Here is an 18,419-nt window from a genome sequence, read left to right as displayed (position 1 = left end):
TATTGTTCACTGAAAACATCCATCTGCATTTATGTAATTGCTTAGTGTATAATTACTTCAGATGCAGTGATTGCCTGCAAAACTTGTGATTAGTTGTGTAGTATTTTCAATGCATATGTATATTTTTGCTTGTTACTTGTTAACAATACTCACATATTCTATGTTTATTATCTGATGTGACTTCATATACAGACTCTGTCGCAAGCCATAGTCAAAGTGGTTATCCCAACAGAAAGGTACATGTTTTTCTTTATTATTACTGATCTAAATATAGACAATATCCCCTTCTGAATTTAAAAAAAAAATAGTGTTGAGGAAAAGGTAGTATCTTGACTGAGCAATGGTTCCTTCCCAGTACTTTTTGGGGGGATATGTGAAGCTTAATCAACTTTAGTACACTTTGCAATTTTATGTCATTATCTTTTTTTGTTTTTATTGTTACCAATGTAGGAAATTTTATAGCTTTAGCAGATAGAATGTGTTTAATAGATTTAATCTGGAGTTGCTGGTCTAATAACACTAGACTACTGTGATGGGAAAATAGGTGTTTTAAATATATCTTAAATTTTAGGTAATGTTACATTTTGACCCGATCTGTTATTTTTTCTTGGTTCTGAATTGTCTGTGTTTAATGTACAACCTTAGTTTGAGTTTTCTTTACTGAAAGCGTAGCTGTATTTTTTTCCTAAATGATTTTAAGAAGGAATTTCTTTTGTTTTTATGAACACTGGACATAACTAGAATTTTTTTTTAATAACAAAAGTTTTTGGAATTCTTTTATTTTCCTTTTTTTCTTTTTCAACATAATGTTAAAGCAGAAGAATTCATGCTCTAGGTATGCTCTTGCTCAGTCAAGCTAAGCCTTTTCCCAAACACAGGAACACAACACTGGTTGAATAATAAATGAACACAAAAGAATACCAAATTCTCTTTGACATTGGCCTTGGTGAGCAACACCAGCTGAACTGTCTGCGGCAGCGGGGGACCAGGAAAACATCATGGGATGGATTGGGAAAGTATACAGTTTTTGACCAGACATTGGTACGATCGACTCCAGTAAATGTGGTTTTATTATAACTGAGAGACAATTTTTGTTTTTTTGTTGTTGTTGCCCAGAATAAGATAATTACCATTTTAAAATAAAATAATGCACTTATATCATCTTTTTGTACTACACTGTTTCATTCTGATAGAAAAGTCACCCTTTTAAAAATAAGCACATAATCCTTAAGGATAAGTGATTACAATTCTTTAAGAATCTTGAATTTAAGTTAGCAACAACTAATTGTCAGATTTTGATTTTAAATAATCATGAAGCACTTTAGAACTTCTTTTAAACTTTATACTTTCTAAGAATAGATTTATCAGTTACAAGCCTGTTTAAAACTATAGTGGGTTTTTTCCCCCACTGGTAAAGAACTCACAGGGAAGTGTATTTGCAGCACTCAGAAAGTATATATCCAGTATTAGTTTTACATGTGGCTCAGCTTATTTCTAAATAAGATTTTGAGTATACATTTTGCTGTAAAGTCTTGACTCACCATTACAATGAATCCTTTGTTTTAAACTTGCTAAACCATTTTTCATCTATCTTTAATATGCAAGTTGCTTTTGACAATTCATAGAAGTTTCCGGATGTGTAGTATTTGCCCACCTAGTCATATGATACACAAAATTCAGTTTAATTTGATGCATACCAGTGGGAGCTTTGGGACTGAATCAGTACTTTACATTGCATTACCTCCATTCCTTTAAAACACTCATTAGCTGTATGGATGCTGAGAATACATTCTCATTTGGATGTCAAGAAATGCATATTTGCAGAGCAGGTAGTAGCATTTGTGAAAGAAATAAATTTTAGATTTAAAATTAAGTGATGCTTTGGGGGTTTTAACAATATGAGGTTGAATTAATAGTTTTAATATATAGTTCCCCCTGTGTTAAACACTTATTAAGCCTCCATGTGATTTTTTTGACCTTTTTTAAGAGGTCAAAAAAATTCATTTTTTTCATTACATAGAGATTTTAATGTCCACTTAAGTAGGTTTGCCTGAGAAAATAAGTATAATTACTATGAGATAAATTATTTTATTGTTCATGTACTCTGAAGCAGGGCTTTACAGAGCAAAAAATGCCTTATTCTATAACTATATATTTAATTTATATTCTGGCAGTTATATGAACTTTTAATTTGAGCTGAGAATGCTAAAGGTGTAATTTAGTGTGTGCCTTGTACCAAGAGCCAATATCCTTTTGCTTTTCCCAATTGCTATTTGCCGACTTTATATGGTGGCAACTAATAAAATGAGAAATCAGAAGTAGCTGTAATAAACTGAATTATTTTTGCCTGGAATTGTAATCAATGTCTGAAATTGTGTTTGGAGTCTCATAAAGTATCAGATTCTTAAAATAAAGACTTTCTATAAACCCAGTCAACAAAACGACAACTAAAAAGTTACATATATTTATTTTTGGCTTAAATATTGGGAAGTAATTGTTATGAAAAATGGGAAGGGAATATCATCATGTCCCGTATTTTGAAATATTTTGGAAAGAGGACTCCATTTGTTTAAGGCTTTGGCAATATAATTGCTTTATTGATTCATAACACACAGACAGAATTATACATGTCATAAACTGTGAACTAGTTTGAAGTGTGATACAAAGGGATGTTGCCTCATTAAAGGTCAGATTCAATAAAAACTCCATCTGCTATATGTGTACCAGAAAAACACAGGATTTGGATGGATTTTTTTCTTTAAATCAGGCCTTAAACTTGTTAGTTTTGCATTTTTACAAACTATAGTCATGTCTATAACATTTCAATATCACCAGAAAAGTGCTTGGCTTAGGAATGTTTTCTTTTAAAACTGAGATAGTGTGTAAGTTTTTAGATGGTTATGATAACATATAAGCTCTGAGTTACTGATTTTATATATTTGCAGCTTTCCAGTTAGTTGTGGTTCATAATTTAATGTTTTCCATTTGAAAAATAAAGTTGAGTGGCATTTAGAAATTGAAATCTTTATTGCTATGAAGCTGTGTTGTGGTCTCCCACCCCCCCCCCCCTTATCTCCCACTCCCTTATCCCCATTACCCTGCTCCCTCTTAATGCACAAGGTATATTAACATATGCTCCAGGTTACTTTCTTGGTATAAATTCTGTACTAGTCAGCAGGACAATCTTTTTCTGCACAATTATAGTAACTTAGGTCAAGTGTAGTTTTATATAGTGGTAGGTCTGAATCCATTTTCTTTAACTGTGTTGTTGTTGTAGGAATTTGCTCGCCCTGATACATCGAATGATAGAGTTTGTTGTACGTGAAGGGCCAATGTTTGAAGCTATGATTATGAACAGAGAGATCAACAATCCTATGTTCAGGTGTGCATTTTTTTTTAATTGTGGTAAAATTTGCATGTAGTATACCCATGTAATTTACTGTTTCTACGTGTACAGTTCAGTGGCAGTCTTTAATACCTGAAACTCTGTACCCCTTAAACAGTAACTCCATTCCTTTGGTCCCTCAGCCTCTGGCAACCATGTTTCTACTTTCTATCTCTTTGAATACTCTAGGTACTTCTTCTGAGTGGGATCATACCTTGTTTGTACTTTTGAAACTGACTTAATTTCACTTAGCATATGTCTTCAGGGTTCATCTTTGGATGAACATACACACACACACACCACATTCTGTTTATCCTCAGATGTACTTTTTTAAAATACTTCAAAAATATTGCAAGAATAAAGTCCTGAAAGTATGAGGTTATTTTTGTAATGGGGTGAGAGGGTAGTTTTAACACATTATTGACCAGAGTTGTATTATGGCCACAGGTGTTAGTTAGCATTGTTTTTAGCATTTTCTTGGAGGAAAATACTTTTCATTTTGTTTTTCACTGGAAGAGTCATAAGCAAGATATGGTAGAATAAATGAGGTTTATAGAAAACTACTTACCTTCTGGATAGTTATGATATCTAACACATTCATTCACAGTTAAGTAATTTAAAAACTGCTGCTTTTGAAATTACATCTTGGGAAGACTTCTCCATTGCCAGACACAGTCCCTGACTTAGGGGTGTTCAATAAAACTAATCGTAAGACTCAGCATGATGCGTATATACCTTCTGAGTGTTAATGTCAGTCAAAAGACAGTTTGGAGTGAGGGTGAGGATTTCTTTTCAGGGATCTTTGCTTTTGATTTTATTTAGAACTAAATAGGCAAATAAAATTTCTCATTTGTTTTTATTTACTTGAAGGCACTTCTGCATTAAAAAAAAGTGATGTTTAATTTTTTTGTTTGTTTTTGTTTTAGATTCTTATTTGAAAACCAGACACCAGCCCATGTTTACTATAGGTGGAAGCTTTATTCTATTCTCCAGGCATGTATATAATCAGTTACCTTGTTAATTTTGAATCTGAGGTATTGGACCTCTCTAATAGCATTCTTGGCACTTATTAGGGAGATTCACCAACTAAGTGGCGGACGGAAGATTTTCGTATGTTCAAAAATGGATCTTTTTGGAGGCCACCACCATTAAATCCATATCTGCATGGGATGTCAGAAGAGCAGGAAACAGAAGCTTTTGTAGAGGAGCCAAGTAAAAAGGGAGCACTTAAGGAAGAGTAAGATTTTTTTTTCCTTGTTTTATTTTCAGAAAAGATGATTTAATGGTCACTTTAATTAATGGAGTAGGATGTGTTAACCTTAAAATGGTCTTTAAAATTTTGTGACTGTTTTAAATAGTGCATGTCTTAACATATGCATTTTCATTTTAAACATCTTGAAGTGAAGTCGCTCAGTTGTATCCAACTCTTTGTGACCCTATGGACTGTAGCCTACCAGGTTCCTCCCTTCATGGGATTCTCCAGCCAAGAGCACTGGAGTGGGTTGCCGTTTCCTTCTCCAGGGGATCTTCCCTACCCAGAGATCGAACCTGGGTCTCCCGCATTCCAGGCAGACGCTTTAACCTCTGAGCCACCAGGGAAGCCCTTTAAACATCTTGGCAAGTGTAAATGTGTGTCTTGCTGAACTTGACCTCTTCTTACTGATAAAAATTGATGATGATCTCTTAAGTGATGGCACTTTAGCAGTGGAATACTTTATATTCATACAGAAGTTATCTCAGGGCCCTTAGAATTGTTGCTTCTCTGAGTGCAGCATAAAGAGGGAAAATTATTGTATGACTTAGTGAAGTGAGATGGATGACTATGCAAAAAGCTGCTCTAAGAAGTGCAGTGTGCGGCCACCATGGAAACATGTTATTGTTAGTTTTCAGCACTGCTACAGTGCAGTTACCTTGGTTTAAGAAGCAGAAACAAATTTAACTATTGAAATGTTCAAAGGAAATTCTGTATCCCTGATTTGGGGGGAAAAAAAGGCTAAAATGATACTTAGCTTGTATAACTATATGCTTCATTGTGTTAGCCTATAAGTCTTAAAGCTATTAATAGTTGCATTGGTGCATTGTTCATAAGAGCATTGATAATAGAGAACTGTAGTATTTGAGAGTATATTTGGTTCTAAAGATGTATGTTCACCATCACTTTTGCCCAGGGATCTGCATATACTTAAGCCCATAGATAGGCTAAATCTGGATGCCTCCTGTTTTATTTGAACACAGCCATATCCGTTCTTTTACTTGTAGTCTGTGGTTCCTCTGGTGTTAGAGCAGCAGAGTTGAGTGACTGTATGGCCTTCAAAGCCTCAATATTTACTGTCTGATCCTGTACAGGAAAAGTTTGTTAACCCTCGCTTTAGCCTGTCCTAATCCTATGCAGACATGCTAAAGTAACAGACTTCAAAGGAAAGTGAAGAGCATGAAGGTTCTTTTTCAGTGTAATAGGGTAATAGAACTGTGATGTTCTCAAGAACTTTTGAAAAAAAATGACTGTAATTTTAGTTTACTTAATTTGTAAACTGAAAGTCACTGAAGTAAGTAATTTATTTGTTCCTGGAAAAGTGTTCTTCCCCATATAAGTTCTTAAAAAAATGTAACACATTTGGAGTATGTAACGCAAATCAGACTTAACACAGTTTAGCCTTCAGAATTTTACCTGAGTGGGTTTTAAAGAAATTAGTTTGTGAGCAGAAATGGTAATGGTATTTAAAATTTGTCTATAAATACTTACAAGCTAAAAAAAATTTGTATTCAGACAGAGAGACAAATTAGAAGAAATTCTGCGGGGGTTAACTCCAAGGAAAAATGATATTGGAGATGCAATGGTTTTCTGTCTTAATAATGCTGAAGCTGCTGAAGAAATCGTGGATTGCATTACTGAGTCCTTGTCCATCTTAAAGACACCCCTTCCCAAAAAGGTACAGGAATGATTTTTCTTTATGGAACATTTAATTAAGAAAAAGAGGTAATAACTGACTTCTGCTTTGATTGAAATTGGTTTCATTTTTGAATCAAGAACTTAACTGAAGAAATCTTTCCCATGTAGTTTTGTTTTCCTTCTGCCTGGGAAATGTAGGTTAATTGACACAAATTATCAACAGGTTGAAATGTAAATGAATTACAACTTTTATTCCTGCTAAAGTCATGGTTGTGGTGATACAGAATTTCTTAAAATTCTTCTATTTAGTTATAATTAAGTTATAGCTAAACATTGTCCTTATGCTGTTGATTCAAAAAATTCAATGTGGAGTTTTTGTTAGCTACATTATTTGCTGTTGGTTTTCAGTTTTAATCCATTTTATGCTATCTTTTGGTATTCTAGATTGCCAGATTATATTTGGTTTCTGATGTTTTATACAACTCTTCAGCCAAAGTTGCCAATGCTTCCTATTATAGAAAATTGTAAGTATAGTGATGTAAGGTGATATGCCTAAAATAAAATATTTAAGGGTAAGATGCTCAGAAAAGAGTATAGTAAAACTCTTGCTCAGTTCCCAACATTTCCTTTTTGGTGTTTATTTTATGAATCAGGGAAGCTTTGAAGAACTGGCTCTGAAGGGAAATTTGGAGATATCAGCCCTAATCTTGGCTCTGCTATTCCTTTTTCTGCCTTGAACAAGTTGCTTAACTTTTCTGTTCCCTTTTTTATGGAACAAAGAGGTTGGACTAGATGGCCCAAAGTAACTGAGATGTAAAATTCCTTGTTAATCAAGGGAACTAGTTCTTAAGACTCTTTGGGGGCTTTTGCAGAAGAAAAATTCAGAATAATAGTTAAAGTAATGTATTATTTGAATTTCAGTTTTGAAACAAAGTTGTGTCAGATATTTTCAGACCTCAATGCTACCTATCGTACAATTCAAGGCCATTTACAGTCTGAAAACTTTAAGGTACGTTTATTGTTTGGTTAATTTTGCCCTAGTGTTTTAAATGGGACATGGGGGCTGGGAACCACATTGGAGAGCTAAGAGTATGTAAGACGACTGTAAGACGTAACTTAGGTGTTTCAGAAATTATTGGTTTAAAATTTACCACCATTTTACCTTCAGTATCGGAAAAAGTCTGAAATTTTAAAATATGTGTAGTGTTTTGGGTATCTGGTTTATTTTTAAACATTTTAATAAAATATTAGTCTTTTCACAAAAAACACTCAGAAGATCACTTGTTTTGTAGTAGTATATATAATTTGGCTGGATTAGAAATATACATTTTAGTTATGTTTAGAAAGTATATTCAGCAATTAATTTTTTTTTATAAACTCTGAAGTTATAGACCAACGTTAAGAAAAGCCAAACAAAATACCTTACTTATAGTTAAAAAAATAGATATACTTCCATGGGCAGAACACTCATTAAGGAAATTTTTAGCTTGGGAAGATTCCCAATGACTCCACCATTTAGGGGATTCAAGCAAACAACTCCATTAAAATTTTTTTATCTTAAATTTTGACCATAAGACAGAGATTATAGAAAAGTTTGAGGATGGGCCAGAGAGAGGTATTAATCGGACTCAGGAAGTATTTCATCAGACCATAAAGGAATTCAGATCAGAACTTGGCTACACTTGTATCCAGCTTTCATTAGTTTCTAGGCTAGTGTTTCCCAGAATGTGTACCATTCTGGGAGGGAACTTGAGCTTAGGTGACCAAGAGCAAGCAGTTATGATTTTTTTTATTATATTTATTCTTAGTATCTTTCCTCTTTTAATTGAGAGGTAACTGATTAAAAAAAATAATTGTAATGATAAAAAAATATTGTAATGATAGTTATTTTCCTTAAGTTTTAAAAAGAATATTGCTTTAAAGGAAAATTGTGATGGAAATTGAGCAAATTGTGATGGTCATTATCATGAGATGATGTTTGATACATATTGTCCTGAATAATAATTCATTGTCTTTTTCCTGTTAGCAACGGGTAATGACCTGCTTTAGAGCATGGGAAGATTGGGCAATTTATCCAGAACCATTTTTGATCAAACTACAAAATATTTTCTTAGGACTTGTAAATATTATTGAAGAAAAGGAAGCAGAGGTAGGTATTCACTGTATTTGTTTGATTATCTTAAAATTTATTTCTGGGGATGCTTTGGAGGTACAGATATGATTAACATTTCTTTGTGGAAAATATGTACTGTTTACCACAAAATAGTGGATATTTGTTACTGGAATTGTTGGAGCCCAGGAGTTGAAATTATATATAACAGGAATTCTCTGTTTTGTATCCTTATGTAAAAATTGATGACTGGTGTTTTATTTGATGACATGAAAACATTTATTGTATATTAGTAGAAGAAAGAAAAAAAAAGCAAGTAATAGAGCGAAATATGCAGCACAGTTTCATTTTGTTAAACTGAAGATACCTATGTAAGTAAATACATACCTGAAAAGATGTGTACCACAGTGGTAGCAGATTCTGTTCATCACTGTTCTGGTTTGTTTATTTTTTAAGCCTCCTCAATAGTTGTTGAATCCTTCATCTTCATTTTCACCATCCTGATCCATCTATCATGTTTTCGCTTTCACTTCTACAAGATACTCCTGATTTGCTTCCCCACTTGAACCGCATGGTCCTGTTTCAGTTTGTTAATATCAATGTTTTCTCCTACCGTAGACCTTTATACATGTTCTTTCCTCTTTTTGGAACATCTCTTGTCTCAGACCCTTTAGATCTCAGTTTGAGCATAAGTTCATTGAGCCTTCTCTGACCTCTTTAGGTAGAACCTACTTACTATACATTTTAATAATACAGTGCACCTCTTTGTTGTATAAGTCATCCTACACTGTTCTGATTATCTGATTGACTGGCTCCTTCTCCACTCCCCTGCCCTCTCCGCCCCTCAAGTTCTCCTGAGCTCTATGACAGGAGGGACTAAGGGACCAAAGCTCATTTTCACTCATTATTGTATCCTTAGACTTTAGCACGCAAAAGAACATATTACAGTCATCCTCTGTCGTCCCCTTCTTCTGCCCCCAATCCCTCCCAGCATCAGGGTCTTTTCCAATGAGTCAACTCTTCGCATGAGGTAGCCAAAGTATTGGAGTTTCAGCTTTAGCATCAGTCCTTCCAATGAATACCCAGGACTGATCTCCTTTAGAATGGACTGGTTGGATCTCCTTGCAGTCCAAGGGACTCTCAAGAGTCTTCTCCAACACCACAGTTCAAAAGCATCAATTCTTCAGCGCTCAGCTTTCTTCACAGTCCAACTCTCACATCCATACATGACCTTGACTAGATGGACCTTTGTTGGCAAAGTAATGTCTCTGCTTTTGAATATGCTATCTAGGTTGGTCATAACTTTCCTTCCAAGGAGTAAGCCTCTTTTAATTTCATGGCTGCAGTCACCATCTGCAGTGATTTTGGAGCCCAAAAAAATAAAGTCTGACACTGTTTCCACTGTTTTCCCATCTATTTCCCGTGAAGTGATGGGACCAGATGCCATGATCTTCGTTTTCTGAATGTTGAGCTTTAAGCCAACTTTTTCTTTGTCCTCTTTCACTTTCATCAAGAGGCTTTTTAGTTCCTCTTCACTTTCTGCCATAAGGGTGGTGTCATCTGCATATCTGAGGTTATTGATATTTCTCCTGGCAATCTTGATTCCAGCTTGTGCTTCTTCCGGTCCAGCGTTTCTCATGATGTACTCTGCATATAAGTTAAATAAGCAGGGTGACACTATACAGCCTTGACAAACTCCTTTTCCTATTTGGAACCAGTCTGTTGTTCCATGTCCAGTTCTAACTGTTGCTTCCTGACCTGCATACAAATTTCTCAAGAGGCAGGTCAGGTGTTCTGGTATTCCCATCTCTTTCAGAATTTCCCACAGTTTATTATGATCCACACAGTCAAAGGCTTTGGCATAGTCAATAAAGCAGAAGTAGATGTTTTTTCTGGAACTCTCTTCCTTTTTCCATGATCCAGCGGATGTTGGCAGTTTGATCTCTGGTTCCTCTGCCTTTTCTAAAACCAGCTTGAACATCTGGAAGTTCACGGTTCACGTATTGCTGAAGCCTGGCTTGGAGAATTTTGAGCATTACTTTACTAGCGTGTGAGATGAGTGCAATTGTGCGGTAGTTTGAGCATTCTTTGGCATTGCCTTTCTTTGGGATTGGACGAAAACTGACCTTTTCCAGTCCTGTGGCCACTGCTGAGTTTTCCAAATTTGCTGGCATACTGAGTGCAGCACTTTCACAGCATCATCTCTCAGGATTTGAAATAGCTCAACTGGAATTCCATCACCTCCGCTAGCTTTGTTCGCAGTGATGCTTTCTAAGGCCCACTTGACTTCACATTCCAGGATGTCTGGCTCTAGGTGAGTGATCATACCATCGTGATTATCTTGGTCGTGAAGCTCTTTTGTACAATTCTGTGTATTCTTGCCACCTCTCTTAATATCTTCTGCTTCTGTTAGGTCCATATCATTTCTGTCCTTTATCGAGCCCATATTACAATAGTACATGTTTTTATAGGATGTACCAGATGACCTTGATGGTGCCCCCATTGAGGAAGAGCTGGATGGTGCCCCTCTAGAAGATGTGGATGGAATTCCTATTGATGCTACTCCTATTGATGACCTTGATGGAGTCCCTATAAAGAGCCTTGATGATGATCTTGATGGAGTGCCTTGTAAGTTCAGACTTCAAAGTCATTAAATCTAGCTAGTAAGTTTGTTTCCAAATCTCTTCATTTCTGCACATGCTGATGTTTAAGAAGGTTATAATTTCTGAGTAAGATGTCAATTAACTTTTTTCTTTCTTTTATTTTTGACTTTTCAGAATTCACATACCCAGCAATACATTTAAGTATGCCAAGAAAAGCGTATTCTTTCTGGTCATACTTGTTTTTTTTTGGGGGGGGGCGAGATAGCCTCTTAAAATACTAGCAAGTTTTTCCTGTCTTAATTGTTGGGAAACTAGAGGCACAACCTTATGTTCAGTTGTATGCTTAATCCCAAGTACTTTGTTTTAACAATTCTGTTTTTGTTTTTTTTTTAATATAAATCTATTTATTTTAATTCTAGGCTAATTACTTCACAATATTGTATTGGTTTTGCCATACATTGACATGAATCCGCCATGGGTGTACATGTGTTCCCCATCCTGAACCCCCCTCCCACTTTCCTCCCTATCCCCTCCCTCTGGGTCATCCCAGTGCACCAGCCCCGAGCACCCTGTATCATGCATCAAACCTGGACTGGTGATTCATTTCACATATGATAATATACATGTTTCAATGCCCTTCTCCCAAATCATCCCACCCTCTCCCTCTCCCACAGAGTCCAAAAGACTGTTCTGTATATCTGTGTCTCTTTTGCTGTCTCTTATACAGAGTTATCGTTATCATCTTTCTAAATTCCTTATATATGCGTTATTATACTGTATTGGTGTTTTTCTTTCTGGCTTATTTCACTGTGTATGATAGGCTCCAGCTTCATCCACCTCGTTAGAACTGATTCAAATGTATTCTTTTTAATGATTGAGTAATACTCCATGATGTATATGTACCACAGCTTTCTTATTCATTCGTCTGTTGATGGACATCTAGGTTGCTTCCATGTCCTGGCTATTATAAACAGTGCTGTGATGAACATTGGGGTACACGTGTCTCTTTCAATTCTGGTTTCCTTGGTGTGTATGCCCAGCGGTGGGATTGCTGGTTCATATGGCAGTTCTATTTCCAGTTTTTTTAAGGAATCTCCACACTGTTCTCCATAATGGCTGTACTAGTTTGCATTCCCACCAACAGTGTAAGAGGGTTCCCTTTTCTCCAATTCTGTTTTTATTATTCGTTTTCCTAACTTATACTTTGTTTTTCTGGCTATCTGAAATCATTTATTGAATTAAGTATACCTAATGTACCTCTTCAGTACATTTGAATTGTATGTTAAAATACTGAATAATATGAATTTTATACTTAAAAAAATAATTAGATAAAGGTACTGAAGGGTTTTTTTTTTACTTCCTCAACTTCTCCCTTTGCTTGAAGTAACCACCTGTATGTTCTGGGTGTGTGTTTTATATATACACATATATATTATTTTTACTTACATTGATATTTAAAAATTAGCCTTCAGATGCAGAGAGTTGGATTAGTCATAATCGTTATTCTTGACACTAGCATTATTAGTCCGTGTGTGACCTTATTTAGTTTTGCTTTTTAATAATACAGTGAATACTCATGAGCTCTTTAAGTCATCCTCTAGTAGTCAGAGTTGATGGCTCATTTTTCTTCCTTAGTGGATGCAACTGAAGATTCAAAGAAGAATGAGCCTATATTTAAAGTTGCCCCATCAAAATGGGAAGCTGTAGATGAATCTGAATTGGAAGCACAGGGTAAGTTAAAGTATAGTAAATGCAAATCTTTAGAAAATTGAGTACTTAAAATTTTACTGAACATTGGTGTGTGTGTGTGTGTGTAGGTGTAGTTTTCCTTTTGTGTTTTATAACATGTTGAAACATGTTATAACCTTAAGACCCAGTATTACCCTATTTTATATTTCTAGTGGCTAAGTTTTCAGTGTAGTTGCTGTTACAGTTTTCTTAGATGCTTCAGTTTGGATGCTTGGAGTAATCAGAAATCATTGAAAACCTTTCAGGTTGAGCCAATCAGTAGAAAATGTAGGTGGGATGCCTATTTGGAAATTTAGAGGTCAGTTTCAGAAAATCGAAATCACTGTGTCTCCTATAGTGATTGATTTATTAGATGCAGTTTAGACCTGCCTTTCATACTTGCTTGGACATGTATCCTAGTGTAATTGTTAATTTAGTGTTTTGTAGGTTCTAATGAAACAAATCTTAGCATCTAACACAGAAACAAGGAGGACAGCGCTATTTGTTACTTCCTGAATTGGAATAAAATTATAGTGTAGGTGTGAGGAAGGAAATAGATTTAGTACATGGAAATGGCTATTCAAAGAAAAGATAAATGTAGGTAACTTCTATAATATAAGCTTTCAGTTCTAAAGCTAGGCTTCTACTGTGCTGCTGCAAAAATGCTAATTTACCTTATGGAATTACATCCTGTTTTTCCTTCTATTTAGCTGTAACAACTTCTAAATGGGAGTTATTTGACCAGCATGAAGAATCAGAAGAAGAAGAAAATCAAAAGTAAGAATCTAGGTTTAGAATATATTCAGTTTCTTATTGCATATACACTCTCTTTTTCATTAAGAGATGTACTTGAATAATAGGGAAGAGGAAAACTTAACTCTTAAAAAGCTTGTTTTAAGAGGGTCATTTTTAGTTCTTCATTGTTTTTCTAGTGAGTAAAGAGCTTTTACTTTCTGGTTTTGATGCATCTGGTTTCACTTTGCTTTTGAGTTTATTTTTCTGTGCTAGGTTATACATTCTCACATTGTAGTTACTAAATGGTCAACTGCGTTTGTTTTAAATCTTTATTCTTTCGGCTCCACAAAATGGTGATTTTTAAAATGTGAATGGGGAGGTTATGCTCATTGCTAAGAAAAATAATGCATTCTGACCATTCTTTTTGTTATTTAAATGTACACACTCCAGAAGAACTAAGAAAAAATAAAAGAAAAAACCACTTAGCTTCGTCATATAGAAAATTTATTATAATTTTCAGTTTTGCTGGTTAGCACTGAATGCAATAGGAATTCCTGCTCCCAAATTCTGCAAGTTTATGTTGGTAGTTTTTTTGGTAACACTGGGCACCTTTTAAAATCAATGCAAAGGAAGTTAATTATTTTTTTAATAGGGAAAGAGAAGGCATCAAGAACACAAAGCAGAGGTTTATGGGGTTTTGTTTGTTTGTTTTCAAATGGAAGAGTAAAAGGAAAAAAAAAGTTTGTTTGTTTAAAAGGAAAAGTCCCTTTGTGTCCCAGCACAATTTGAGCATTTGTATGGATCTAATAAATGTGTATTATTAGCATTTAAATTTAAGGAAATATGATAAGCATTTGTGGAAACAGTTTGATATGATGAAGAAAACTTGTCTGCAGTGGTGTCTTTGCAGAAACAGTGTGATCAGAACATGTCAGCAATGATTATGACAACATATTTGTAAAATATAGATGCTGTTGGCTGTCAGAAATACCTGACTGAGTCTGTTTAGAAGTAGAGGAATTGAAAACAGTACAACTTGTTTTCATCTTTACGTCTGCAATCCCATGATTAGTTAACATCTCTCACTGTGATAGGATCACTGCTTTTTAAAATGAATACCTGTTCTTATTAAATTATTAATTTAAGGAAAATAAAGGGTAGAAAAGCCTTTGCAGAACTCAAGTATTGTTCAAGTGGTATTGTTTCTAAGCATACTAATTTTTTGCAGTAAGTTTGTTATTTATGTTAATGTTTGAAATGCGTATGCATTTGTATTGATGGTAATCATACATTCATACAGGGAAGCACGGATCACTACGAGTATAATATATATTTTTTACTTTTCCTAAGAGTTCCAAATAAGTCTTAATAACAAAAGTAACTTTATGAAAGTGAAAAATAGGGAAAAAATACTTAAAATTCTGTTTTCCGTTTCTTGAAATTTTCTTGCGCCTCACTACTGCTCTCTAGTGGCTGAGTCCAAAAATACCTTTTTACCAAGAAGCTGCTCTTGACAAGTAATTATTGTATTTGTGGCAGAAGACTGGTTTAAATATATGTATGTATATATCACTAGTAGTTTGCAGAAAAGTTCAAAATAGTAATTTAATTTCATTTGTAATGAATTCTTTATGGGTTTAGAGTCTTGAATTTCCATTTCTTTAAAAGTAAAAGACAAGTTGGGTGTGAGACCTGAACCTAGAACTGGTAAATAAGAGCTAAAGTCAAAGCCATTTAGAACAGATTGCTCAAGCCTTAGAAAATTTAAATGATAACTGTAAAGTGTGTATATTTTTTAAATCATCATCTGTAGTGTAGTTCATTTTAAAAGTCTTAAGTAATATGATTAGTATTTAGTTTTTAGTTCCCTAGATTCTTCCTCTGTATAAAAATATGCATAAATTTAAAGCATAAATTATATAATGTTTTACATACTATTCTGTGACCCACATTGTTTTTTTTTTATTGAACTATCATGGGTGTTGTTATTTCATGTCAGTCCCTATGTTTATCTGCTTGTATTCATCTTGGTTGAAAGCAGGTATTCAGATAAGTGTGCAAGGAAGTTTATCAAGGAATATTTAGAATTGCAAAAAAATTTGTTTTGAATTTTTTTGAGTTTGTCAATAACAGACAATTGGTTAAGCACTCTTCACTTCATACGTCACACAATTTCATTAACTGTTTTGCATCTTTACTGACTGGCTCTTTCCAGAATAATCCTTCAGTAAACATCTGTTTTTACACACACACACACACACACAGTTTAACCACTTAAAAGCATGTGAGGCACTTGTAGAACTATTTTGTACCATAAGACAAGAAATTCTTGTGTTCTGAAAAATTAGCTAAGAACTGTGTTTAAAAGTGAGTGAAGTTGCTCAGTCGTGTCCAACTCTGTGACCCCATGGACTGTAGCCTATCAGGCTCCTCCATCCATGGGATTTTCCAGGCAAGAGTGCTGGAGTGGATTGCCATTTCCTTCTCCCAAGTTTCTGACAAATTAAGAAGAAATATTATGTAAATTTTAGTTCAGAAAAGTTTTTTTTTTTTTTTTAATCTTGGATTTTGACTTTTTTCTGTTTTTCTTCCTCACCTAAGTATTGTATTGAGTTATGCCTATATGTGCTACTAATGATTTGTGGCGCTCTGAGAGTATAAAGTTTGAAAGTATTTTATTAGTATTCTGCAGATGAGAAATTAAAAGGCAAACAGTATATTCTCTCTTTATTGTTATCTACTTTGCTTAAAATTTTCTCAGTGTGTGTCTTATCAGGTTCTAAAATAATTAAAATTTTATTTGGAATAAATATGGTTATAATTGTTTTTATATTGTTACAAATAGTTGTAAATATATACTAAAAGACTCCTTATTCATGGTAGAGTGTTAGTATCCAAATACCAACATATAAGGGCTTATTGGGTTCAAATACTAAAGAGAAAATAACATTTTCTAGGGTATGCTGGTAATCATGTTCATATCACCATATTTTTTTATGAGGAATTTTGTTTCAGTATACATAAACATTTCTGAATTAGTTTGTACATGGAACACTTGTTTTGCTCAGGTTTAAAATTTAACACTCACAAAGCCTAGTCTTGGAGCATACGACTTTTTTCTTTTTTTTAAAGTCACTTCATTTTTTGTATTTGAAGAACATTGAAGAAGACTTGTTAATCCTATTCTGGCCATGATGAGCAGCTTGTCATAGTTGCTTGTCTGTTTCCACTAGATTGCTTCTGGAAGACAGGAGAATTTTTCTTCCTTGTATCCCTTAGCTGTGGTAGTTAGTTTTTCATTTTCTTTTAATTTTACATACCAATCCAACTTTCATAATCAACTATGACATGAAGTAATATGTGCTAATATTTAAAATTAATATATTGTTTTATTCTTAGGGTTATATGTTAATTATTAATAGATAAGGCCTTTGCTGCTGTGTTGATTATTTCATAGAAACTGACTGAAACTCTTGTATTTTCTAGTTTATAGACTCTGCTGAAGGAAGGGTAAACATCTGGCTTTTTAAACGTTAACCATCATAAAATTACTGAACTACAAAGAATACGAAATCATTGATTGATTATTCATTTCATTTAACTGCTGCATCAAAGGTTTCTGGCAGAAAAAAAGCATAAAAATAACATAAGCAATTTTTAAAAGCGTGATTATGTTGAAGCACAAATTTTTTCTGTGGAGGAAACATAAGAGTTTTATAAAATTGTCTATTATTTTGTACAGAATGTTTTAAAGATGATTGTCCTCTTAGTTTTGTTAACATTACTTAAGCTCTAAGGCAATGAAAAATCAAAAAGGCCAAGACTCTAAAATGTAACTTTTATTTTCCTTGTTGCCTTGACATACAATGTATTCTGTTTACTTCCAAAGTCAAGAAGAAGAAAGTGAAGATGAAGAAGATACTCAGAGTTCCAAATCTGAAGAACATCATTTGTACTCTAATCCAATCAAAGAAGAAATGACTGAGTCCAAGTTCTCTAAGTACTCTGAAATGAGTGAGGAAAAACGAGCTAAACTCCGTGAAATCGAGGTTAGTATTGCATTGAAGTTTAAACTACACTGTACCTTCTTCCACCTTCTCCACCAAACTGTGCTTCTCTCAGCATCACACCTTGGTCCATACTGTTCCCTCTCTGTCTGGAACCTTCATACCTGCTATCTTCCTTCAGGCCTCTTAGTTCAAGCACCTCTTCTGTCTTGGTACCCTTTTCTTAACCTTCTGGCTTTGCTTACTTCTCCATATTAGTCTGTTACGATTTTACATGTATTGTGTTGTGTATATTTATGTTTTTTTCCCTTGCTTGCTTGTTTAATGTCTGTATTCCCCTCTAGGCTGTGATTTCTGTGAGGATAAGGGACCCTTCACATGTCTGTTGTCTGTTGACGATCATATCTTCAGTGCCTAGCACATAGGAGACCATCTGCAGATACTGATGTAATAGATTATATCTCACCTTATGAGACCCATCATATTAGAGCATACATAGTATGTAATAAACGTGAAATCTTTTCTGGCACATTCAAGTTATGTATACATCACTCAAAATTTTTAAGTGTCTGCACAAGTGATGGGGAGAGAGTAGACATTGGGGCTTAACCATAAGAAGGAAGAGTCCAAACTCTCAAGACTTCTCTGTCTCCATGCCCTTCCATTTTGTGATGTCTTTTAAAAATTTCCAAAGGTATTCAGACATGTCAGTGAGGGGAGGGTTTTGTAATGGGAGCCTTTCTTATTTCTTGCCCCCAGATGATGAAACATTCCCAGTAGATGTTAGCAATAGTGTAGCAGTCAGTCCTTAATCTCAAAAGTGTACATGAGAGTGAATTGTAACACTTTGTCCATTCATTTAACAGTATTTTATATACTTACTGTGTATCTGTGCTTTTCCTTTATTAACTTGTAATACCTTCCATGTTGTAATTTTATTTTTATTTATTTATGTATTTTT

At 34.3% G+C, this 18,419-nt stretch overlaps 1 protein-coding gene and 1 non-coding gene across 6 annotated transcripts in view; one reads left to right on the top strand and one right to left on the bottom strand.

Moving 5' to 3' along the window:
* U2SURP (U2 snRNP associated SURP domain containing) overlaps positions 1–18,419 on the top strand; it is a 49,720-nt gene that overhangs the window by 21,834 nt on the left and 9,467 nt on the right. For 3 of the 5 annotated variants that reach the window (XM_070793595.1, XM_070793597.1, XM_019961319.2), the window contains exons 13-24: positions 193–236; positions 3,278–3,382; positions 4,312–4,378; positions 4,459–4,622; positions 6,153–6,315; positions 6,720–6,799; positions 7,197–7,284; positions 8,302–8,424; positions 10,857–11,013; positions 12,624–12,719; positions 13,427–13,493; positions 17,341–17,500. In XM_070793595.1, coding sequence (XP_070649696.1) covers positions 193–236; positions 3,278–3,382; positions 4,312–4,378; positions 4,459–4,622; positions 6,153–6,315; positions 6,720–6,799; positions 7,197–7,284; positions 8,302–8,424; positions 10,857–11,013; positions 12,624–12,719; positions 13,427–13,493; positions 17,341–17,500 — 1,314 coding nt within the window. Of the gene's footprint in view, positions 1–192; positions 237–3,277; positions 3,383–4,311; positions 4,383–4,458; positions 4,623–6,152; positions 6,316–6,719; positions 6,800–7,196; positions 7,285–8,301; positions 8,425–10,856; positions 11,014–12,623; positions 12,720–13,426; positions 13,494–17,340; positions 17,501–18,419 lie in introns of all 5 variants that reach the window. The other 2 variants (XM_070793593.1, XM_070793603.1) reach the window with 2 other exon arrangements.
* Positions 4,913–4,984, bottom strand: TRNAS-GGA (transfer RNA serine (anticodon GGA)). The gene has a single exon. It is a non-coding gene; the product is annotated as a tRNA-Ser (tRNA).

This window comes from Bos indicus, chromosome 1 (assembly GCF_029378745.1).
Source record: "Bos indicus isolate NIAB-ARS_2022 breed Sahiwal x Tharparkar chromosome 1, NIAB-ARS_B.indTharparkar_mat_pri_1.0, whole genome shotgun sequence".
Classification (NCBI taxonomy): domain Eukaryota; kingdom Metazoa; phylum Chordata; class Mammalia; order Artiodactyla; family Bovidae; genus Bos; species Bos indicus.
The sequence above is the reverse complement of the archived record's forward strand: the minus strand, read 5'-3'. Positions and strand labels throughout refer to the sequence as shown.